The 18,063-nt window shown below is 43.6% G+C and overlaps 1 protein-coding gene across 1 annotated transcript in view; it reads left to right on the top strand.

The window, feature by feature from the left end:
* The window catches only part of Wdfy3 (WD repeat and FYVE domain containing 3), a 227,846-nt gene that overhangs the window by 115,191 nt on the left and 94,592 nt on the right, over positions 1–18,063 (top strand). The window contains exons 11-17 of the mRNA XM_029545025.1: positions 2,027–2,494; positions 3,296–3,397; positions 4,758–4,951; positions 8,823–9,280; positions 10,475–10,558; positions 15,694–15,871; positions 16,622–16,836. Coding sequence (XP_029400885.1) covers positions 2,027–2,494; positions 3,296–3,397; positions 4,758–4,951; positions 8,823–9,280; positions 10,475–10,558; positions 15,694–15,871; positions 16,622–16,836 — 1,699 coding nt within the window. The remainder of the gene's footprint in view (positions 1–2,026; positions 2,495–3,295; positions 3,398–4,757; positions 4,952–8,822; positions 9,281–10,474; positions 10,559–15,693; positions 15,872–16,621; positions 16,837–18,063) is intronic.

The raw sequence follows: 18,063 nt of genomic DNA, 5'->3' as shown, positions 1-18,063 counted from the left end.
TCTCTCTCTCTCTCTCTCTCTCTCTCTCTCTCTCTCTCTCTCTCTCTCTCTCTTTTTTCCTCTCTTCTTCTTGTGAGAGTTGTCATATGCTATTCTGTCAGATCTTTACCTGATTTGTCTGCCACTCACTAAGACATCACTTTTAACCATGATGCTTCCTTCTACAAATTTACCCTCACCGTTTGGAATTAAAGGTGTGTACTAGATCATGTCTGTATGCAAGTCAGAGGGATTATAGGTATATGCTAAGACCGAGCCACCCCACAACTAGACACAGGTTTCCCCAGGAAAGAACACAGTTCTGGGGTTCACGGTGTGATCAGATATCATGCAACAGTTGTCCTCTGACCTCCATACACATATTGTGGCTCACATAGTCAAGTGCATGATCATCTATATACATACACGTACTCATATGCACATGTATTCACATATGAAAAATGATAGTGGCAGTAAGTATGGGTGTGCAAGAGTCTCTGTGGAGTGCAGATTGGAGTCCTTCAGGCATGGACCCAGGGGTCATATGGGTCATATGACAGTGGTGCTGTTGCTGGTGTTTTGAAGTGGCGTGTTGATTTCCATGGTTGGGTACAGCAGTCTCTGTCCCTCCCGGCAGTGGCCAGCGTTCCTCTTCCCCCACAAACGCATCAGCATTGGTTGCTGCGGATTGTCTTTTTTCTTTTCTTTCTCCTTGTTTTGGTTTTTGAGTCAGGGTCTCACTGTGTATCCCTGTCCATCCTGCAGCTTGTTTGTATAAAGCAGCCAGTTTCAAAGTCACCGAGCTCTGCCCGCCTTTGCCTCCCAAGTGCTGGGCTGCCACACCTGACTCGCTGGTTTTCTTGATGACAGTAATAATGATTTTTCAGTAAATCAAATAAGTATTTGAAGTGGTGTTCAGCATTCTTAGCTTTGTATGCCCATTATCTGTCTAAGATCTTTAGGTGACTACGGATAGTAAAAGTATGTTCTCTAAAGAAGTCAGATATGAATGTGTTTGTATGTTACAAATGAAAACTGAACTAATACATGAACTGAAAGTTGGGGAACTTTGAATTATTTTTTTTTTCAGAAACATCTATGCTGGCCACTGTTTCTGAGCAACTTTCTGACGCATAGTGAATCTTTCTAGTTTGCATTTACCTCGCTTTCTAAAATCTCGTTTATTGTGTGAAGTTCAATGTTAATTCAATTTTGTCACTTTCTATATGCTGCCAATAATTGTGAGCCCAGTGACGGTTTTTATAGAAAAGCACTTCTTTTACTGTACTTCAAATCCAACTTTCTATAGCAATTTATTTATAATCATCATTATTAAAATTTCTCACACAACCCATGCCAGAAGATGTTTAACTGTTTCATTTGATGTGTTTGAAAAATCAAGTTTGAGGATAGTCCTAATGACCATGGGTTTTAGAAAAATGTTTTTACATAAATTCCAATTTTAGCTTGAAAATTGAGCAGATTTCCAAGTTAAATTTTGTGAAAATCCCTGTGTCGCCACTACACAGGGGAACATGAATGGGCATACGTCCCCCTTACCCATGGCCTGCTGGGTAAAAGCTTCCTCTTTTCTAACTGAGTTACTGCTGAACATATGTGATATATTTTCATTCTCAAGCACTGAGCTGTCAAGATATGGTATTCTTAAAATAGTCATAACAATGCCTCAAACCTTTGATTGGTTCTATTTAATTTTTGTTGTTGTTTTTGTTTTTTTCGAGACAGGGTTTCTCTGTGTAGCCCTGACTGTCCTGGAACTCACTTTGTAGACCAGGCTGGCCTCGGACTCAGAAATCCGCCTGCCTTTGCCTACCGAGTGCTGGGATTAAAGGTGTGCGCCACCACGCCTGGCAGTTCTATTTATTTTTAGTTATTTGAACTTGATGAAGAAAAATAACACCTTACCTGAAAATGGTACACTGTCATACTAAATATAGGCGGTGACACTCACCGTGTGTTGACGTAGGCGCTCTACGGTGATTAAACACGGCAGCGCACCCACGTGTGTTCCTGCTTTCTGTTTCAGGACACAGTGTAAGAAACATCCAGGCCTTTGCAGTTCTCCAGAATGCGTTTTTAAAAGCAAAGACCAACTTCCTTGCCCAAATCATCCTCGACGCCATCACAAACATTTACATGGCCGACAACGCTAATTACTTCATCCTGGAGTCCCAGCATACCCTATCACAGTTTGCAGAGAAGATCTCTAAACTCCCGGAAGTACAGAACAAATACTTCGAGATGCTGGAGTTTGTTGTTTTTAGCCTGAATTATATCCCCTGTAAAGAACTCATTAGCGTCAGCATCCTGTTAAAGTCCGGCTCTTCTTACCACTGTAGCATCATTGCAATGAAAACCCTCCTGAAGTTTACAAGGCACGACTACATATTTAAAGATGTCTTCAGGGAGGTGGGCCTGCTGGAGGTCATGGTAAACCTTCTGCATAAGTATGCTGCCCTCCTGAAGGATCCAGCTCAGGCACTCAGTGAGCAAGGTAACCACTTCCCCAGTCGATGCTCGGGTTGGGAAGCCGGTCAGGGAGGCGCTGGGGCTGGGGCGTGCCTGGGCTGCCCTAGGAACGAGCTCCTGTTGTCTGTGAGTGTGATGTGTTTTAGCCAGTGTCTCCAACATTAACTTTTTCTTCACCTGTTGTTAGGGAGTTAGGTAAGGGGCACCCAGAATTATGTTACAGTAGTGGAATAGGGTTCAAAGTAAGGGGAAGGTATGTATGGTTGTCGTGACTTGTGTTAATTACTTTTTATAATTAAGTACAATTAAATGTGGGTATCTGAAAATACTTTTCAGTAAATTTTGAGACAAATATGTCCATTGAGGGATGCTTCATAAACATCATTGGGCGCCGTTTTGATAAATATGATAAAGGTACTTCTATATCTAGCCATTATGAAGCTTTACATTGTGAGTTAATGCCTGTTAAATAGACAGCTGATTCATGAGCAACTTCCTTTTGTACTTGAGAATTCTCCACTTGGCCTCTCTGGTTAGAATCCGTGAGAGGGATCAGTTTAACTGGGTTTGCCGTTTTCATTGAGAATGTTTGTGACATAATTAGCTCCTCCCACACTAAAATAAAAATCTGTTCACATCAATTTGAACATATTTTGGGCAGGTGCTGGGCATGTGTTATTTCAAAGGGTATGCTATTAGCATGTGTGATAGTGGGGAAAGTAAATGTGAAAGCCACAATAAGGAGAATTAATAATTCAAGTGGAACTGGCCAAAAAAAAAAAAAAAAAATGCTTTTACGATTTGGATCTTTGAACCTATTTTCTAGGGGACTCAAGAAACAATAGTTCAGTTGAAGACCAAAAACACTTGGCTCTGTTGGTGATGGAGGCCTTAACCGTGCTGCTTCAAGGGTCCAACACAAATGCAGGTGAGCAGACAAGCCTCGGGCCAGAACTCCAGGAGTGGCTCTGCCTGGCTGCTACAGTTTCTGCTATTAAAGGAGAAACAGTCATTCAGGGATGGTACAGCTGTTCAGGAATGGCACAGTGGTTCAGTAATGGTGGTCATTCAGGAATGGTACAGTCATTCAGGAATGGCACAGCCATTTAGTAATGGTACAGCCATTAAATAATGGTACAGCCGTTCAGTAATAGTGGTCATTCAGTAATTTTACAGTTGTTTAGTAATAGTACGGTCATTCAGTAATGTTGCAGTCATTTTAGTAATGGTACAGTTGTTCAGTGTTGCAGAGAGTTTGCTAACTCTTGGTGCTCTCAGTGGGTGCTGCACCCACCCAATAGCTCTTTGGATTCTTAAAACACACACACACGTTAGTTAATTCTGATATGCCCTGACTAGCTTAATAACTGGGCAGGCATCTTTACATCTCCTCGATGCTAGCCTAACTAGCTCCCGCCCAACTGCCCCAGGTCCTATGGGGGAATGGCCCTGAGGACCACTTACCTGAATTCTTACATGGCTGGATGTCTTTCTCTCCCGCAGCTCTTAGGTCTCATCCCTCTGCCCTCCAGTCATGGTGATTCCCCCTCTTCCTCTCTCCCAGTTCCTAGCCCATGCACCTATAAAGGTTCCACCCCCCCTCCCCCCTTCTACCCAGCCATTGGCCATTGGCTCTCTATTGGAGGATCAAAAACCAGTTGGGGACACAAGGACCTTCAGCATTTTACAAGCAAATGTGGGAATTCCCATGCAACTTGGGAATCCATTAAATCAGGTCCCCAACAGTTCAGTAATGGCAATCATTCCAGCAATGGGATAGTCATACCCGGAAAATGAGACATTTTGGCCTGTTTAGAACTTCCCAGCGAAACCTATAACACTGTTACTGTCTTAAAACAGTTTATTGTTTCGTATAGTATTTTTTCTTTTAGATTCATGTTATAAAGTTATGTTGTGTATTCTTTATAATTGCCTTATAAATTATTTCTAAAATACTTCTTCATAGCTGTGGCTCATAGGTGTGACACAACAAAATTTTAAACCTAGCACCCTAGCACCTAGGGGGCCGAGACAGACAGATCTCCATGAGTTTGAGTCAGCCTGGTAGACACAGGCAGTAATGGCATGGTGACTGTATCAGAGTACTCATTGTATGTTAAAAGGATAGAAAGTGTCTGTGTATGAGTCCTACAGTGCATCGGTTACATTGTAATGTAAAAAGTAAAATAGGTGTGTCAGCTTTTTGAATTTCCTGTACCTACAGAAGCAGTTGAGGTTTAATAGACCTGACTCACCCTGGATGTTCTAACCTTTGATTCCTCCTTTAGGAATATTCCGAGAGTTTGGCGGTGCAAGGTGTGCCCACAATATAGTGAAATACCCACAGTGCCGGCAGCACGCCCTGATGACCATCCAGCAACTGGTGCTCTCTCCCAATGGGGAGGACGACATGGGTACTCTCCTGGGGCTCATGCATTCAGCCCCACCCACCGAGCTGCAGCTGAAGACCGACATCTTAAGGGTACAGTTGACAAATATGTCTGCTTCCTTACTGATAAAATCCGGGGGTCCTTTTGAAATTAAATGGACTTAGTTTCAACAAGGACATTCTTGGGGCTTGGAGAAATGGCTCAGTGGTTAAGAACACTGACTGCTCTTCTGAAGGTCCTGAGTTCAATCCCAGCAACCACATGGTGGCTCACAACCATCTGTAATGAGATCTGACGCCCTCCTCTGGTGTGTCTGAAGACAGCTACAATGTACTCATATAATAAAAAAAATAAATCTTAAAAAAAAAAGAAAAAAGAACACAACAAGGACATTCTTTTTTTTTTTTTTTTTGGTTTTTCGAGACAGGTTTCTCTGTATTGCCCTGGCTGTCCTGGAACTCACTTTGTAGACCAGGCTGGCCTCGAACTCAGAAATCCACCTGCCTCTGCCTCCCAAGTGCTGGGATTAAAGGCATGTGCCACCAATGCCCGGCTAAGGACATTCTTTATCACTGTTTTAAGTTGTGTGTTTGGGTGTTTTCCATGTGTGAGTGTAACTTGTGCCAGTGAAGGGCAGAGACCTAAGATCCCATGGAGCTGGAGTTTTAGGGGAACGGGAGGGCCAGGAATCAGACTCTGGGCATCTGTAAGAGCAGTGCTCATGCTTTTAACTGCTGAACCTGCAGCCTACCAAAGAGAAATTTTTAAAAAATCCAAAATAACAAAGCCTCCACAGCTATATGCATTTGGAGTTTGTCTTTCCATGTCTAAGGTCCTTCTAGGGAATGACCTTTGGAACATTTGTCCTGGCTCATTGGAATCATGAGGAATGACTATATCATCTGTAAGGTTCCCACCATCCAATGTTACACAGATGTGAAACATGTTACGTTGTGCAGCATATACATGTTTATCATTTCCGTGTTTGTAGTAGACCCTAGGAAATATCTAACGGTCTCCTTTAACGTGTCCCTTGATTGCCTCATGCCATAGCAAGCTTTCAGAGCAGTTAGTGCACTGATCTGCAGAGGAGGAAGGCAGTGTGAGTTTGGCTGTGTTCCTGGGGGGGGGGGCTCTACACGCACTCTCTGCTGTGCCATCCTGCCTCCTAGGACTTACACACGTGTATCTTCTCGAGTTGCTGACATAACTGCCACTGTCAAGTGAGACATTTCCAGAGCTAACTCAAGTTAAACATCTTTCTTTTTAATTTGTTTCCCTGTGAGTTTTGGTGACTCAAGCAAGGAAGAGTGTACAAGAATATTGAGTGGCATTTGAAACTGTTTCTCTAAGTTCAAGAGAAAATATCTTAATTTTCACAGCAGCTAACACAGCTCCCTGTGTGCACATTTCTCAGGCATCCACTCACATAAGCCTCTTTGCTGATAAGATAGGTGCTCTTTGTGCCCCTGTGACAGTTTACTCATTCAGTTTGACTTATTCTCTTGCAGTTCCTTGGCTATGCTAGAGAGACCCCGCCCCCAGGCCCTCCCTGCGTTTTAGACACTATAACGTGAAGCGTAGCTTGATTAGACATTGAAGTGTGAGTCTAGTGGGTGGAGGACATGGTCAGACTGCCCACAGTATTGTGCTTTTTAACTTCTGCAGTGTGAGTAACAAAGTTCAAACTCTCATGGGCTTTCTCTAGAAACCTCTGCCTACGTCAGAAGAGTCATTAAAATCCTTGTGCTCTCATTAACTTACTGATCCATGATTTCTAAATACGATTTCCATCTTCAGCACACAGCCACTTCCTTAGGGAAATGTATGCTAACCTCAGTGTGTAGTGGGCTGTGCCCCCAGGCCTGTGACAGGACAGTGTTCACAGTAGAGTCCTTTCTTGTGTCCTTGTTGTTAAAGTTACACATGACATGTACTTGTTACATTTTGTCCTAGTGTCTTTAAAATAGTGATAGCTTTATGTGCCAACGACTTTACAAAACTGTGTGTGTATGTGTTTAGAGAGTTCTAATTATCTCTGTCATACTTACTGAAAGCTATGACACCGGCAGGCTGAGTAAATGCTGATAATGCAGTTTACTGTTGGAGCCAGAGTTGGAATCCCGGCATTCTGACTCTGATCTGCATCCACTCCCTATCATAACCTTAAGATTTTTATACTGTTGGAATGTCTTAACATGAATTATAATTGTTAAGAATATAATTTACTAAACTTGAGAACAAAGAAATGCTGTTGCTACCAAATAAGATACTTTTTAAAATGGAAATTCCAAGCAAAAGAGTGGAAGGAACATACTAGGTGTTTTAGTAATATGTACAGCTTATATAGTTTCTTTTAAAATAACTAAGTTTTAGTATATAGAGAAGTCTTTATCATTGTTGAAGTGGTGTGTGTCAGATGGACAGCTGCATATAGTATATGCAGTTATATCTGTATTAGCACATAACCTTTCCCGGATGGTTGCATGCAGTGTGTGAGGTTATAGCCTATGTTAGCGCATGGCCTTTCCCAGATGGTTACATATACTATATGCAGTTATAGCCAATGTTAGCGCATGGCCTTTCCCAGATGGTTACATATACTCTATGCAGTTATAGCCTATGTTAGCACATGACCTTTCCCAGATGGTTACATATACTATATGCAGTTATAGCCTGTATTAGCGCATGGCCTTTCCCGGTGTTTGTCTTCCCTTAGAAACATGTAAGATTTGAAGAGAATGGCCTTCAGAAATACCACAGCTGCTGAGATTAAGACAGACCAGCACAGTGATGGTGTCATAAGAATGGTCGACAGATGTCAGGCCACAGAGCAGGACAAACGACATCTTGGTTAGATGCATTTTGGGAACTGGAATTTCCTAAGCTTAAACTCTCCCCTGACCATTCATTTAACTGAGTGTAGAATCCTTGATAACTTTTAAAAATGTGTCCTTAGTTCCTCACGCAATGGTGGTGGTGGTGGTTGAACAGCCATTTTGAAAATCTAAAATTTAAAGGAACTCCAAACTCTAAAACTTAAGAAACATTTGGTGTTTGCGTGCATAGATGCCTGTGCACCACGTGCCTATGAGGCCGAAAGAGGAAGGATGTTAGATCCCCTGGTTACAGACAGCTGGGACTCCCCTGTGTAGCGCTGGGGACTAAAGCTGGATCCTCTGTAAGAGCAGCCCATGCTCATAATTGCTGAGTCATCACTCCAGCCTCAAATCCTAGAGCTTTCTGATATGCTGTCCCATGTAGAGAATCCCCTATGGTAGAGCTTTGTGTCATACATAAAAGTATTTAAACACACACACGCACACACGCACACACGCGCCCGCACATGCACACACACACACACACACACACACACACGCATACACACACACACGCATACACACACACTCGCACACGCACGCACACACGCATGTACACACGCACACACACGTACACACACGCGCGCGCACACACACACACACACACACACACATTTTCTGTTCAGTCTAAGGTATGTTGTTGCATGTGTACTCTGAAAACAGGTCTTCCTGGACCTAAGGCTTTTGGATAAGAAACCTCTGCCTCACATAACACACCGCACTGTTGAGCAACTACGGGAGGCAGAGTGGGAGGGTGCCTAGTGGTAGTGCCTTGCACACTTAAATCAGGCGATATCGAGTGGGTGACAGAATGGCTTGCTTTCACTGTGGTTATTAGGTCAGATGGCTGACCTGGGGCGGGGCCCTTTTGTCCACCTCAGGTTCTGATTCTTTCTAGAGGGACAGACTTCTAAGTCTCCTGAGAAACTGTGTCTAAATCAGAGCCCTCCCTTGGGTCTCAGCTGCCCTTCCTCGTCTTCCCCCTTAGAATAACCCATCTGATAACCACTTGCAGTCCCAAGCTCTCGTGGTCCTGTGATGTCACACTATGTATTTGCCTGGTTTCCCTTCTCTCTCATTGCAGGCCCTGCTGTCTGTCCTTCGAGAAAGCCACCGTTCCAGAACAGTCTTCAGGAAAGTTGGAGGGTTTGTGTACATTACATCCTTGCTCGTTGCCATGGAGAGGTCGTTGAGCTCCCCTCCCAAGAACGGCTGGGAGAAAGTGAACCAGAATCAGGTGTTCGAGCTCCTGCACACTGTGTTCTGCACACTGACGGCAGCCCTGCGCTACGAGCCAGCCAACTCGCACTTCTTCAAGACCGAGATCCAGTATGAAAAGCTGGCGGACGCTGTCCGGTTTCTTGGCTGCTTCTCAGACCTCAGGAAAATAAGTGCCGTGAATGTCTTCCCGTCAAACACACAGCCTTTCCAGAGACTGCTGGAGGAAGGGGCGGTGTCCGTGGACTCTGTGTCACCGACCCTGCGGCACTGCAGTAAACTCTTTATCTATCTCTACAAAGTGGCCACAGATTCCTTCGACAGGTATGGGCCTGCTTTGCCTTCTGAATTGCAGGGTGTGCTCAGCACCGCCTTAGCGTTAGACTCTGGTTAACTGGAAGGAAGGTGAAACCCATGAATCTTCTATTTTCTTGAGGTCGATCACTCGGCTCGGGACCCTTCCTGGCCTCGCCCGGGCGTGGAGTTTGCAGTGCAGGAGCCTGTGTTTGAGTAAATGCGCGTTCAATTCGCGCCTGTTGCACGTAACAGAACAGCATCTAGGACATTTTCTTTTGTGCCATGAGTATTGTTCTTTAATCTCAGAGAACACTAGGTGTGTGTGAGCGTGTTCATCCTGGTCATCCACCGGAGAACATGGTTATGATGATACGTATTGCCAGGTGATTGCACATAGCCTGTCACACTTTCACAGTCCTTGAGAGATGGCATGCCTCCCTAAGAGACATGCGGTACTGGGGCATCCCAGGCAAGTGTCCATCAGAATCGTTTTCCCAGTCCTTCAGGAAACAAGTGCTTGCCGCACGCCAGGTCACTGTGCATTTGGGCCCGTACCATCAGGGTCCTAGTCATTATTCATGGGTAACGTGCACGTGAATATTTGCAATGTAAGGTGACGCATTCTGTGATGGAGGAATTGGGCTCTGCCCAGGAGAGCTACTTTACCCAGGGTCATTTATTTTCATCGCCTTGACTATGTTTTCAATTAATTTTCCGCTTTGAAAATAATGTAGTCATGTTCTGGCTTCTCCAGCTTGAACATTGTCATTTTTAATAGTCTCCACTTCTCTTTCATACAATAAGTTGATTTTTTTTTTTTTCCATCTCAACCACAAAGAGACCAAGTGACAGGAGATACTCTAAATTGTTTCTCGCTTACGGGAAGCAGGCTGCTGTGTAGACCCAGTGTACTGAAGGGATGAGCTGTGTGGATGCGTGTAGACTGCTTCTTTCCCCCTCTTGGCTGCTGACCCCAGTTAACACCCATTAGCTTTGTCGGTATAACAAGGTCCATGTTAACACTGGTAGGAACGGAGTGGCTTCTGCCTCTGGCAGCCTTTCCTGCTTTAGTCGGTGTGTGTGCTGTGCTTGGGGTCCCCGCTCCTGCAGAATATGGAAGATGTTTCTCATGACCCTGACCCCGCGTCTCCCGTGAATCTAACCGGCTGCTGGCGGTGCTCCCTCCTAACCTCTAACCCATGTCTGTTTTGTCGTCTGTAGTCATGCAGAGCAGATCCCTCCTTGCCTGACAAGTGAGTCTTCTCTCCCCTCTCCCTGGGGAACACCAGCTTTGTCCAGGAAAAGGTACTGATCTCACACAAGAAGTCATTCCGCGTTGCCATGGTTTCCTCCGCCTGCTTATGTGCTGATGTAGTGAGTGTGCTTTGGGACACAGGGCTCTTGCTTAGGTTTGCTTTGGGACCTTAAAAAAAAAAAGAAAAGAAAAGTATACTCAGGTCTTGAGATTACTGGTTTCCCTAGAGTATGTTGATAGAAATAAAATGTGTTTCTTCTATAGGAATATGGGGGCATGCAGAATTTTTCCTTTATCCTTATTACTTAGTTTTCACTATTGTTCTCATCTGTAGAGCAGGCATACCTTCTATTAAGGATACTGTCCCAGGTGGGGCGATGGCTCAGTGGTGAAGTGCTCGTAAAGCAAGTGTCCGTCATCCCAGGGCTTAGAGGGGAGAAGTGGAACAGTGATGGGAGACTGTCCAGAGAGTGGTGGGCCACCAGCTTAGCACGCACAGTGGTAAACAAGAAAGAGACCCTGGCTCAAACAGGGAAAGCTGCCTGAGGGTGCGCTCTGACCTCCCCACACATCACCCGGATGTACGCCTGCGCTCCTTCATACACGAGAAATCATAGCATCCTGCTCACACAGCACGAATACACGCCAGGAAGCCGTGCACAGAGAAGCTTCTCCGAGACCACTGCCCTACGCTGCAGTGTGCAAATAACTGTTCCCCTCAAGGATGAGGAACCAGGTGGCCTCGGTGCCTCATTACAGGGGCCGCTTTCCCCTTTCTCCTTGGGTATTGTTGGGGTCATTCTTGGTTTTACTGTTGCTGCAAAGTGATCTTCATAGCCCTGGAATGTTTATTTTCTCAGTCAGCTTTAACCAGTTGAAATAGGAGGGTGTTACAGATACACGTCAACTCATAAGTTTTAAAGTGAGGAAGGAAAAAAAACCTGAGGTCTTTACTTTATATATTCCATGAAAATGTATATGTTTATCAAACACCAAATGTATATAAACTGGTCCAGTTTATCAAACACCTAACTTTTATAAATTAAATTTAAAAAAAAAAAAAAATCAAGCCAGCAACTGATTGGCCAAGAACAGTTAAGATCCATTTCAGAGTCTGCGTACAACCTGCATCTAACATGACCAATCAGCACGGGTGGCATTGGATGCTCCCTTCTGTCCTCTGCTGTCCTCACAGGCTACGGGGGCAGTTCCTTAACCCTGATACACACATCTCCACTTGGGGTTTGTGACGAGTGACTCTGAGAATCTGTTAGGTTGTGGTTTTCACCCTAATGAGGAGTTGTTCAGATTACAAAACAAATATTATGGTGGTTATTGTATCAACAGTATCATATTTTGTGTGCTTCATTTCTGTGTCAGAAAGTTTACAAGGCCTCAGATTGGAAGTCTGGTTTGCGTGGAATGTGCATATGAGCTTTTTCATCTTACTGCCTGACAGATACAGTCAGTCTAAAAACCACTTCTATTGTATAGGGTATGATAAATAACCTAGGTAAGGGAATGTGTCCCATTTGATAAGTGAAAGTTGAGCACACATGGAGTTGGCTCACCCCAGGGTCTAGGACCTAATCCCTTGGGGATACCCAGGCCAAGTAAACACTATAGCAACAGGCGTTGGGATATGAGGGTACTTTTTATTTTTTGTCTTAGATTTATATGGGGGCTTATATCTCATTACAATTAATCATGAGTAGCATTCAGTAAATTAGCATTGTTCAACATATTCGTACCCTCAGGTAACTTTTTCTTTTTTTGTGTGATATAAACAGGGGTCTGTGCATGCCGAATTATTTTCTCCTAAAGCATTGAGCTTAATTCAACAAGCTGTAAATTAATTAGATAACTTTAATTCAACCTCATAGCTTTCTGTTGCAAATTGAGTGTGGTAAAAGACATGTAAATTTGAACATTACTGTGTTTATGACCTCAAAAAAATTAGTAGATGTTAGAGAAAGAATTATATTCATGAGGTAGCTGAAACTACTAAAACTCCTGACCTTAAAACGACCACATAATAAATGATAAAACCTATAATTTGCTGTGTCCCTAAACATTTAGTCTTTATATATATTCACTGAAACTCAGAAAGTAGAAATTGACAGTTTAAAGAATATATTTCCTTTAAAACTTTTCTGGAAAAGTGGCTTATTTAAATGATAACTGACAGAGTTCCGTGTTTAAATCAGAAATGTGTTTTCATCGTTTGCTGTGCCGCTGTCTGTAGAGATACTGGGGATTGGACTCCATTAAAAGTTGTCCCTCACGCAGCAAACGCGTGTCAGGAGCCCCAATCCCCATGCATCCCCCCTCAGTCTTACAGCCGATGCCACCTGACCATGTCCATGCTAAAATCAACGCGGCCTCCCCTGACTGCTCAGGATTAATGATGGCCACTCTCACATGCTAGGAGAGGATCCTCCCCTGAGCTACATCCCCAGCGCCTACATCAACAGTTACAGGTCACCATTTAGGTCAGGTCGCCCCCTCCTGAGTTATAATCAGGCAAATAACACAGCATATTTACTCACACGTCCACATATAGTAGGCTTTGAAATTAGAATTGTAGTCATGTAGACACATTATTTCCAGAACTCTTCAACAAGTGACATCAGCTCATGGGCATCTCTTCCTCTTGGCAGTACAGACGGGGTTTGCTGGCAAATGACAGGCCAGAGCCAGTTTTGTGTTGTGTTTGTTCAATCTGTGGAACATTCTGACACTGGCAAAGTCTGCACTTGTGACCCTCATCTTACATGAAAAACCTGGATTCTTCTCTATGTTTAAAATAGGAAGAACTAGCCAGCCCGGAATTTGGGAAAGTGAAAGGCGCAACTTTTCCATTGTTTACAACTTAAGAGAAATACCAGGACAGAGCTACAGTTGAGCAACAGCAAACAGAAAAATAGTCAGAAGTATTCAGAGGAGATCTGTGTGGGGAAGGACCGCAGCCACTAGTTACTCCACACAGCCTTGGGCCTTGAGATATCTAATACAACCAACGTAGGCGGTTTGGCTGTGTATCACCAAAACAGGAATGAAACTTTATGAAAAATTTAAGTTGGAATATTAAGTATCAATTTCTAGTAATTACAAATGACCACAACAATCATATTAGCTGATATCTGAAATGTTATTTTATTCAGTTTTTAAGCAGGCCTTGCTTATGAATTAACTATTTAATGAATTTACTATAATCCATAATTTAAAAAGTGGTCACACCTATTAATTGGTAAGACTTGTTGCTGTCCTGTCAAATGCACCTAATTTTATTAGTTAATTTTTTAAAAAACAAAAACTTGTTTATGTTTTTAAAAATGTTTGTTGTGTTATTCTGGTTTGAAAAGCATCTGATTATGACCTAATTGTCATACAAGGTTTTAGAAATTTGCTACTATAGTATTTATGAAGAGTTTAATTTCTAAGCACTGGAAGGTATCTTCCTGAGTATGACCATGATCTAAATTAAAATTTGAGTTCAACTATTAACTCGGAAACAAGTTTCAAAGAAAGGCAAGTATGTAAAATATATAGCTGAAATCTGCTTTCATCAAATTTGGTTGGCTCTTATGTTTCAATGGAGTTTTTAAATTTCAGTTGATGGGGACCGCAGCGACATTGTAGAAAAAAATATAAACCTCTTTTTAAAAATATAGAAGGATAAAATATATAAGGAACAAAGGGAACAAATACAGGTCAGGTACGGTTAGTAAGATATGCTTAGAAATCTTTTCATAGCCGGGCGTTTGTGGCACACGCCTTTAATCCCAGCACTCAGGAAGCAGAGGCAGGCAGATTTCTGAGTTCAAGACCAGCCTGGTCTACAGAGTTGAGTTCCAGGACAGCCAGAGCTACACAGAGAAACCCTGTCTCGAAAAGACCAAATATATATATATATATATATATATATATTAGAATTAAGTATGAGTCTGCTGCACTGCCTGGTAGCCACAAGAGGGCACCAGATTGTTGCATCTGTAGTTATAGATTCTTGTAAGCTGCCAAGTGGATGCTGGGAACTGAACTGGGGCCCTCTGCAAGAGCAACAAGTGCTCTTAATCTCCCAGCCATCATTCCAGCCCAGGGATCTTTCCTGATAGGTTTAGAAGTCACATTTTTCTGAATGCGAACCAGCCAAGTCCAGAGACTGAAACCATGAATGGGTACAGGCTTGCTGACTTAAACAATCAAGGAGAGCACATGTACGGCTGAATGCTCTCCTAGAATTTCTGTAAAACAGAGGATAGTATGTTTTTCTGAGAACATGGCCGTGCCAGTTCTTTTACAAAGTCACTGATGTAAGGCATCTGTGATTCTAAGCCACCCCTGACTGGAAGGACAGGGCAGCCCAGAGCTCTGCTGGCATCAGGCTGAGACCTACCTACCAGAGCATGAGTATGCACAGGCTGTACCTACAGCACCTTCTCCCGGGTTCCTACAAAAGCTTGCACTCTCCTGAGCTATACTATGAGGTAGACAGGGGAGAGCAGTGAAGGGAGGGGAAGTGCCTGCTCGGGGAACGGCTAGACGGTGCATCTGATAGGAACATGTATAAAACATGCCTTCTCAATTCATAAAGGCTGGGTGCTCTCAGGAATAGTGAGAGGCACCCAGACTAGATGTAGTTCTAGATAAACCAAAGGCTTCCCAGTTGAGCCAACCCTCGGCCGCTTGCCTCTGCTAGGGAAGGCTGCTTATTATCTTTTTAGCCCAGGACTCTGTGGCCCTTGGGACAAGAGATGATCAGAACCACAGGGTCGTTTCAAAGGAATCTCATTGAGTGATGCAGTTTAGTCAGATAGTATCTAAACTGTCATCTTCTTGGAGCTTTGAATCACTCATTCACCTGTTTTTAAAAAAATATGTTCCAATGGAAGTAGCAGTGTTTAATGAAACAGCCTAAAGAGTATATAATACGGATGGTGTGAACCAGGAATTGATCAGTTGTCTCCAGGTGAGCTGGTGATACATTGTTTCGCTTTTATAAACCCCTCACCCAACAGGTCTTTTGTAACTCCCTGAGTTTCAAGGCTTTTGCATATCAGTGTTTAGAAGTAAGAGGAGATGAAGAAAATGAATGATGAATGTGGTTTTGAGCAGGTTTTAAATAAGTATTATTTATTTATTTATTTATTTATTTATTTATTTATTTATTTATTTATTGTAGGCATGCATTTCATTGCGTCTCAACTCCCCCGGTGTATCCTTCGAAAAACGTCACTGACCTGAAGCTTCAGGTGACAAGCTCACCTCTGCAGAGCTCCGATGCTGTCATTATCCACCCTGGAGCCATGTTAGCCATGCTCGACCTGCTGGCCTCTGTGGGCTCAGTGACACAGCCAGAAGTAAGCTGCGTCTTGGTAGCTCTCTGTTTAGTGAATGAAGGGAGTTGTGTTTTCCTGTGGAGTAAGGACCGGGAAGAGCAGGCAATGTAGCTGGCCTGTTACATCCACAGTAGGAGATCTCTCTTTGAGCCAGGCCTTCCAGGTACCTGGTCTGGTTTTGAATACAGTTGATGTGTCACCAGTAGGGCCCCGGTGGTTGCTTCTGGTCTGAGACTTTGTTTCCCCCGAGAGTCCTGCTCAGTGCTGGCAGTGGCTCAGAGGTGATACAGAAGGAAACGTGTTTGCAGACACCTCAGTGAGCCCATTGATCCATTCTGTTGTGGAACACCGAGAAGTTTGGGGTGCTTACAGTTGGGGTAACTATCTTTGTTAAAATGTTATATGGTTTCTAAGCCCCAAAGCGTCACAAATGTGACTGGCCAACTTGCTTAAAGCTAGTTACCTACCACTGTGAAAACGACTTTACACTTCAGATAAGGTGGCCCACAGCTATAATACCAACACTTGGAAGGCAAAGGTAGACCATTCTCTAAGTTCAAGGCCGGCCTGGTCTGCATATGAAGTTTCTGGCTACGTAGTGAAGCCCTGTCTTAAAAAGAAAAGCAGACTTGACACCTGCAGTTTCTATGGTGTGAATATGTTTTCAGGCAACATGTTTCATGTTAGAAGTGGTGCTTCTTGTCGGCAGAACCTATGTTGCTAAGGATGCCCTGGTGACACACATCTCTTTGTTAACCTTGCCAACTTTAGCATGCTTTGGACCTTCAACTTGCCGTGGCCAACATTTTACAATCGCTCGTGCACACGGAGAGGAACCAGCAGGTCATGTGTGAAGCGGGTCTTCATGCACGGCTGCTGCAGAGGTGCGGCGCAGCGCTGGCTGATGAGGACCACTCCCTGCACCCACCCCTACAGCGCATGTTTGAACGGTTAGCCTCCCAGGCCTTGGAGCCCATGGTGCTGAGGTGAGTACTCTACTGACTGACTATGTAACTTAGTAGAGGCAGCTCTGGGAGTCCTTGCCGCCTGTTCTGACCCTGTGGCGAAGGCCTGCCACCTCAGGGTCTCGGGAAGCTGGGACAGGGGGATCACAAATGCAAGGCCCAACGGGCAGGGCGAGTCCGGAGGACTGATTGCCGTGCTTTCTCACGAGGAACAGTGAGCGGAGTCTGACATTGTAGCTCAGCTCAAGAGTGCTTGACTAGCATGCAGGAAGTCTTGGGACCAGTTCCCAGGACCACAAATATAACAACTTGTCTTTCACGGGCTTAGTAGATATTAAATGTGGACAAACCACAACCAAAGTAAACTATTTAGAAGTGGCACAACTCCATACCTAGCTCTCGTGAGTACTGGGCGGGAGGATTGTGAGATGAGGTAAGGCCAGACTGGTGCACCATGATGACTGATACCTTGATTCTGAGAATGAATGAGCGAATGAATGAATGAATGAATGAATGAATGAATGAATGAATAGGTAAATAAATGAGGTGACTGATACTTTGATTCTAAAAAATGAATGAATGAACAAATGAATGAATGAATGAGTGAATGAATAAGTAATAAATAAATATGTGTGTGGTGGGCAGCATGTGTGCTTACTAACAGCATTTCAGTCCGTGGCTCATTTGTTCCCCTCGAATCTAGAAAACTCATTTTCCTTTAAAATAATATCATATTCCTTAAGAATAGGAATTACATCTATTTTGTCCCTAATGTGATTTTGTAGGTAGAACTCTTTTTAAAGGGGACTCCGGAGATGGCTCAGTGGTTGGGAGCACATGCTCTTTCAGAGGAATTCCGTGCCCAGCATCCTATAAAGCTGCTCACAGCTGCTTGCAGCTCCAGCCCCAGGGGAATCCCGGAACACAGCTTCTGCCCTGGGTAGACACTACAGTAACGCGCAGAACTATAGAGAATACACACATATACATATGACTACAACTAAGATAAAATTTCAAAACAGTGCTTTGTTAAGTGAAATATACATTTGTAGTTCTTTAAACTTATATTTTCAAGCACTTCTATTTTACAGTGCTTGCAAAGACCGGAGTTCCTTTTCTCTCTCTCACCCAGTTTCCTCCTGTGGTTCCAGCTTCTGTCAGGGTACCACAGTATCAGCAGGAAAGTGATATCATGTGATATGTGCACATATGCATTTAATTTTTTCTCTTTCTTTTTTTTTTTTTTTT

This window comes from Mus pahari, chromosome 13 (assembly GCF_900095145.1).
Source record: "Mus pahari chromosome 13, PAHARI_EIJ_v1.1, whole genome shotgun sequence".
Classification (NCBI taxonomy): domain Eukaryota; kingdom Metazoa; phylum Chordata; class Mammalia; order Rodentia; family Muridae; genus Mus; species Mus pahari.
Note: the sequence above shows the minus strand (reverse complement) of the source record. Positions and strands in the feature narration are given on the sequence as shown.